This window comes from Suricata suricatta, chromosome 8, assembly GCF_006229205.1.
Source record: "Suricata suricatta isolate VVHF042 chromosome 8, meerkat_22Aug2017_6uvM2_HiC, whole genome shotgun sequence".
Taxonomy (NCBI): Eukaryota; Metazoa; Chordata; class Mammalia; order Carnivora; family Herpestidae; genus Suricata; species Suricata suricatta.
The window spans coordinates 105776727-105783108 of NC_043707.1; the positions used below are offsets into that span (position 1 = coordinate 105776727).

At 46.3% G+C, this 6382-nt stretch overlaps 1 protein-coding gene across 2 annotated transcripts; it reads right to left on the reverse strand.

Annotated features, from left to right (window-relative positions):
* Positions 1-1821: 1821 nt before the first annotated feature.
* On the reverse strand, positions 1822-4155 carry TEX38 (testis expressed 38). Of its 2 annotated transcripts, none has more exons than XM_029948802.1 (2): positions 4088-4155; positions 1822-2557 (listed from the first exon to the last, which is right to left on the reverse strand). In XM_029948802.1, exon 2 carries the CDS (start codon positions 2430-2432, stop codon positions 1950-1952), a length of 483 nt encoding a protein of 160 aa, XP_029804662.1. In that variant the 5' UTR covers positions 2433-2557; positions 4088-4155; the 3' UTR covers positions 1822-1949. The 2 variants fall into 2 exon arrangements, with proteins under 2 accessions (XP_029804662.1, XP_029804663.1); XM_029948803.1 differs by lacking the exon at positions 4088-4155 and adding an exon at positions 3189-3320.
* Between the last annotated feature and the right edge of the window lie 2227 nt (positions 4156-6382).

The following is a 6382-nucleotide window of genomic DNA, read 5'->3' on the forward strand; positions in this document are numbered from 1 at the left end:
ATAACCCTCTCACATGCATAAATGAAAGGTTGCACACAAAGAACTCACATCTTTTTCAAGCTTCAATAGTAAATATTCTGCTACTATGTATTAAATACTGCATGGTTTGCCCAAGCTAAGATGAAACCACATCATGAGTCAATAAGCATTTTGCATTTTCTTTCATTATCTACTCAAAGTCATGCCTACTGCACCTCTAAACATTTCATTAAATCCAGTTATACAGCAAACACTCCCAAAATAGATTGTATTGTAGTTTCACTTAACAGTATATAAAATGCTGTGTTGTGACAGGTATCACCTATCCATTAGATACTGAATCAATTCTTCTTAAGCACTACTGCTAAAGAGGCAGTCTTTTTGCCATTGCAAACTCTTTCCTACTTTGTCAAAAATTAATTGGCCGTACATTCGTGGGCCCAGTTCTGGGTTCTCTATTCTATTCCATTGGTCTATGTGTCTGTTTTTGTGCCAATACCATACTGTCTTAATGATGACAGCTTTGCTCTCTCTCATTCCTAAAGTGAAGGGAAATTTTTATACCTGGGGGAGAGCTGGGCCTTTGTCTTTAAAGTGGGACCAGGGCCCCTGGGTAGCTCAGTCCGTTAAACATCTGAATTCAGCTCAGGTCATGATGTCACGGTCTGTGAGTTTGAGCCCCGCATCAGGCTCTGTGAGGACAGCTCAGAGCCTGGAGCTTGCTTCAGAGTCTGTGTCTCCCTTTCTGCCCCTCCCCCAAAATAAAACATTAAAAAAAAAATTAAAAAGTAAATAAAGTGGGACCTAATTGCCAGTATCTTCCTTCTCTCTCCTTTTAGGATTGTTTCCAAAATGACAAAAATATCCCCATGTAGTGGATATTTACTTTTGGAAGGTCCACTGATGCCTTTGAGAAAAATTAAAAAAAAAAAAAGGAGGGGTGCCCGGGTGGCTCAGTCGGTTAAGCGTCCAACTTCAGCTTGGGTCATAATCTCATGGTTTGTGAGTTTGAGCCCTGCTTTGCACTCGCTGCTGTCACCACAGAGCCCACTTCAAATCCTTAGTCCTTCCCCCATCCCTCCCCCATTCACACTTTGAAAAATAAACATTAAAATATAATTTTTAAGATTTAAAAAAGAGATACATTTTGTGTGTAATTTTAGGGGGTTCAATGACCAGTCCTAAGCCAATCCATGGACCAAGTTAATTACACCCTACAGTCATGCACACAGTCATTTGCCAAGTGTTTTCTAACAAGCATCATCAGAGAAGGGACACTATGGGGTATGCTGAGAAGACTTCAAGAACTTGATGTCAGGAAGATGTAAATTTGAGACCTGGCTCTCCACGAGAAAAACAATATGCCAGATGTCCTTGGAACCAAGAGGAAGATTCTGATGTCTATTTGGCAGTTTTCTTGTATTAGGCATGACGACAAAACCATACCTCAATGGATCATTAGTATTATGCATCATCAATATTAATAATGCAATTCAGCCAGCAATGCAGCATGGCTCATGGATCTCATGATGACTTGTCTGTGACATGGCCACTGTGAATCGCCATAACTCACACCCCACACCCCCTCAGCAGCTATCACTCATGGCAGTCCCACAGAACAGTAGTATCTTTGGGTACCTAGCCCAGGGCCTGGCATGCATTTTTGGTCTTAAATACTGAATAGAAGGATGTTGAGTTCATGTGTATCGATCCAGTGTGTCTCCCACAGCCAGCCCTCCTGTTCCTGTTTATGGTTTGGTGACCTTCAGCTAGGTTTGCAAAGTGCCCCGATCAAATGGGAAGGACACTGCCCTCTTAAAGACAAATGAGACACAAGGGAGCTTTGGACTTCTTTTAGTCTTTAATAATGTGACATCCAGATGGGTTCTGGCCTCTGTGTCAGTACCACCTCCCTGAGGTTAGCTCCATTTTCCTGCTCTGCCCCCCTTCCCCTCCTCCGTGAGAGGAGGCTAAAATTCTGCAGCAAAAGGTTTGGCACTGAAGCAGTGGTCTCCATGGGCCATAGTGGGGAGGGAATGGAAGTGGACATTCCTTTCAGGACTGGTGTCCAAAGGGTAGGAGACCGAGTGGTTCAGCATTGGGGGCAGGTTGCACAGGGAAAGGGCAAAGGGCACCTCCTGAAAGATGGGCACCGGGAGTGGGGAGCTAGTCCAGGACTGCAGCACTGGGGAAGGTAAGGGCTCCTGCGGGACCAGCTGCAGTGCAGGTTGCAGTGGGGCAGGGGCCTCCCCTTTGGGGCTGCTATCATGAGCAGCAGAGCTCCTGCTCCCAGGGATGTCCAATTCCCACAGAGGATCTAAATTCTGGACCTCAGTCTCTGTCTTGGTGACAGCAGAGGGAGGGCCCGTATTGATGGCTGTGTTCATGCCATAATGCCGACGCTTGTTAATCCAGTACAACAGGGGGCTGTATGTGAACGTGGCGGCTCTCATCACCTCCACCCACTCCTGGGCACGCTTTTCCCGTCGCAACTTCTTCCTCCAGTGCAGAAAGAGAATGCAGCCGCCGGTTGCCAAAGAACACAGCCCCAGGAATCCAAAGTACAGTGAGACCCACACTAAGGCAATAAGAAAAAGAGAAGTGGCTGATAGCTCTAATCTGGGGCCTGAGCTGTTTCTCATTTTTTTCTTTAGCCCTTTCATCAATTATCTCATCCACTTAACTACCTCCATTTCCTCCCTTCCCTCCTCATTGGCTTGTCTCATCATTCTCTTATTTAGTCAATGCTAGATTTCCATAGAGCTTAAGAGGACACCCTTAGTCCTTTATAGATTACGAAAGTTAGGTCTGGAGGGGGCATGACCTGCCCAGGCTTGGTCAAGCCTCTGATTCACCACCCTGGACCCAACCAATCCATCAGATTGAGAAGCCTTAGCAAAGGCAAGGCCCATCAAGGAAGTTAAAAGTTTATCAGTTGATGGGGACACTGGTATCCCATCCCATTCCACCATACCCCTTACCCATTCAGCTGTGATGGCCCTAGGGTATTCATTGTAACGCTCTCTGGTTCAGCAGAGAAACATGGTCTCTGCTCTCAATCCTTAGTTTTCTAGAGGAAACTATATCCTAACTACTTTTCACTCCTCCATTCAGGCAGCCACCACCCTGTCCATGTAAAAGGTCTACCCTGAGTGCCTCCCCCAAGCTAAGGGCACAAAGCAAGGGGCAGGGACTAAAGGGGAATTTACCACCAGGTAGGCTCAGGTCTTCCCTCTGGGAATCCATAAGGTCAAGCCTTGCTACCCAGCTTATGGCTCTGGGGAGAGGGAGCTCATCCACCCATCTGCCCAGTCAGTAGGAGTCCCTGTAATGCTCAGCCCCATTGTTCCCTAAAGGTGAGGTCACTGAGTTCTGAGCATTAAACATTCTAGGGGCAGGGCTTGTGAAGTCTTGGGGTAACGGAAGGAAAAGACTCTAATCCAATGATGTCTCAAAGCCAGAGAGTATCTCTACTGCCAGGGGCTGACCCACCCATTGTATGTGGTGTGTCCCCCACCCCTTATGGTGAGCAGAGAAGCCCACAGGGACCCCAGGTCTAGGTCTCTCCAGGGTCTATCCACATGGCTGGGCTTTAAGAAACAGTTGATGCATACCTGCTGAAACCTGCTCAAGGGAACTAAGTGACCAATGCCTCAGTCCTTGGCTCTTACAATCTCTTTTGTTTAGTTACCTTCCTTCAACAAGTGTTAGCCAATGTTTCCTGAGCATCAGGGCCTGTGGGAGCTCCCCTACCATCTGGCCCTACATCTCTTTCCAGCCTCACCTTCCTCCCTATCCTTTACATACCTTCCCCTCTGACCAGGCCAGACTCTTAGACCCTGCCTATTCACATCTCCAGACTTTTGTTCATAACACTCCTCCACCTAGGAGTGCCCTCCCCACTTCCCTCCCGACTGAACACCTACTTACCCTTCAAGGCTCAGTTCACAGCCCCCCAACCCTATGACAGTTGTTTCTGTTGGTTTCCCAGAATCCCATCATCTCCAGTTTGAAGGGACTTTGAGAGCTGCGTAGTCCAACTCCTGTCAGATGCTTGGGGCCTGCAGGTAGAGCTCCTCTACCCAGCAGTCAATGCTACAGGACTCACCTGAATCAGGGACTTGCCACACCTCCCATGGCAGCTCAGTCAGAAAGCCCCTCCCTAATGAAGCCCAAGTCATCTCCCTGCAGTACACCCCTGGGCCTAGCTCAGCTTCTTGGCACCATTCAATTACTTCCTTCTTTAGAGTTCTCTGGCACATGACCATTCAGCACAGATTTCCCTCCAGGTTCCGCTTGCCCTTGGCTGTCCTACCTCACTCGTTCCTGCTTTTCATTCTCTTTGCTGATTTCTTCTCTTTTCTCTGATCTCTAAATGTCAACGTGCCCCAGGGCCCAGTCTTCAGCCCTCTGTCTACATTCATTACCTCAGTGATCTCATCCAGACTTGTGGTTTTAAATATTATACATGCACTGACTGATAACTCACACTTTATTTCTCTCCAGCCCAAACTGCTCTTCAGGACTTTGGACTCATTCACCTAACAGCCTGGTTGACATGCCTACCATTACGGGGATTAAGTCTATTAAGTTATCTTAAACTAACATGCCCCAAAACAAACTTCTGATCATCCATCCTCCAAAACCTACCCCAGCCTTCCTCCTGTCCGTAAATGACAACTCTGTCCTTCCAGTTCAGACCAAGAGCCTGTAAGTCACCTGGACTCCTCTTATTCTTAATGGCCACATTCCCTCCATGAGTACAATCATTAGGCCTTGCCTTCAACACACATCCCGAATGTGACCACTTTCCTGTCACTATCACTCCTTTCTAAGCACGCCCCTCCCCCACTTTGAGTACTGGTCTCCCTGTAGGGTGACCAGCCATCCGCATTTGCCCTGGACTGAGGAGGTTTCCAGGACAGAGGATTTTCGATGTTAAACCTGGAAAGTCTCAGGTAAACTAGGACAAACTGGTCACCCTTGGGAGAACTTCCATCCTCGCCATACCCCTCCCCAACATGCCCTGTATTTGGCCAGCAACCAGAATGAGCCTTTAAAAAAGTAGATTAAAAAAAAAAAAAGTTGAGCATGTTACTTCTCTGCTCAAAACCTACACTGACTCTCCATCATACTCAATAAACAAAGTCCTCAACCAAGGTCTACAGAGCTCTAAGTGATCTAACCACCCATACCTCTTCACATAAGAATCTCCTTGCTATTCCACAAGTAGGCCAGGCATGCTCCTATATCAAGGCCTTTGCACTTGCTGTTCTCTCTGTTTGGAAGGCTCTTCTCCCAGATATCCAGACAGATGATTCTTCATTCCTGTCAACTCTCTGCACAAGTGTCTCCTTACCTCTATTTCTCTTAGCCAGTTTTGTTTTTCTGCATAGCATGTATCATCACCTAACACTACAATTGATCCTTGAACAATATGGGGGTTAGGGATGATGATCCCCTGCACTATTGAAAATCCATGTGCAACTTTTGACTCCCCCCAAACTTTACTAATAGCCTACTCTTGACCAGAAGCCTTACCAATAACATCAGCAGTAGATTAACACATATTTTATAAATGTAGTGTTATACCAGATTCTTACACATGAAGTGAGCTAAAGAAAATGTTAAGGAAATCATAAAAGGAAACACATTTACAGTGTTGCAAAAAATCCACATGTAAGTGGACCTGCACAATTCAAACCCGTGTCATTCAAGAGTAAACTATTTATTTTTTGTCTTTTACCCCACTAGAATGTAAACTCCATGAATAAGTGTAAATAAGGAAATAACTACCTAATAATTTCAGAGAGTCAGAATTTCTATGAAGAGAATAAAATAAGGTAGTGAGATAAAGAATATAAAGGGGTAGGGGACATCAAGAAAAATCCCTTTGAGGTGCTGACTTGCGAACTGAGCCATAAATGATGAGGAGTGAACCTCATTCAATGTAAGCCGAGGAATCAGCCAGTGCAGAGATCCTGAGGCAGGTATAGGTCAACACATTTGAAGGATTTACTAATCTCAAAGTCCACCACACCACTTCCAGCACAAGTCAGGGCCTAGGACCAATCTCCATGAGTATAGGTTAGACGGAGAAGAGTTGAAGATCCTGTCCCCACCCCAGAGGAGTCCACTAGTCAGGAAGGGTTTCTACCAGGTAAGACCCAGATAGGAAGGACTTCCATGAAGGCAAACTGATCAGTGTCATCATAGGTGGCTTGTTCCAGGGCTGGCCCTGTGCTGGGAGTGGCTAATACATAGAGATGTTGATGTCACTGTCCATGACCTCAGGAGCTCCCACTTGGTTCAAGGGGATGAAAAAGATTGTGGAGGGGTACCTGGGTGGCTCAGTTGGCTAAGCGCCCCACTCTTGATCTCAGCTCAAGTCAGGTTCTCATGG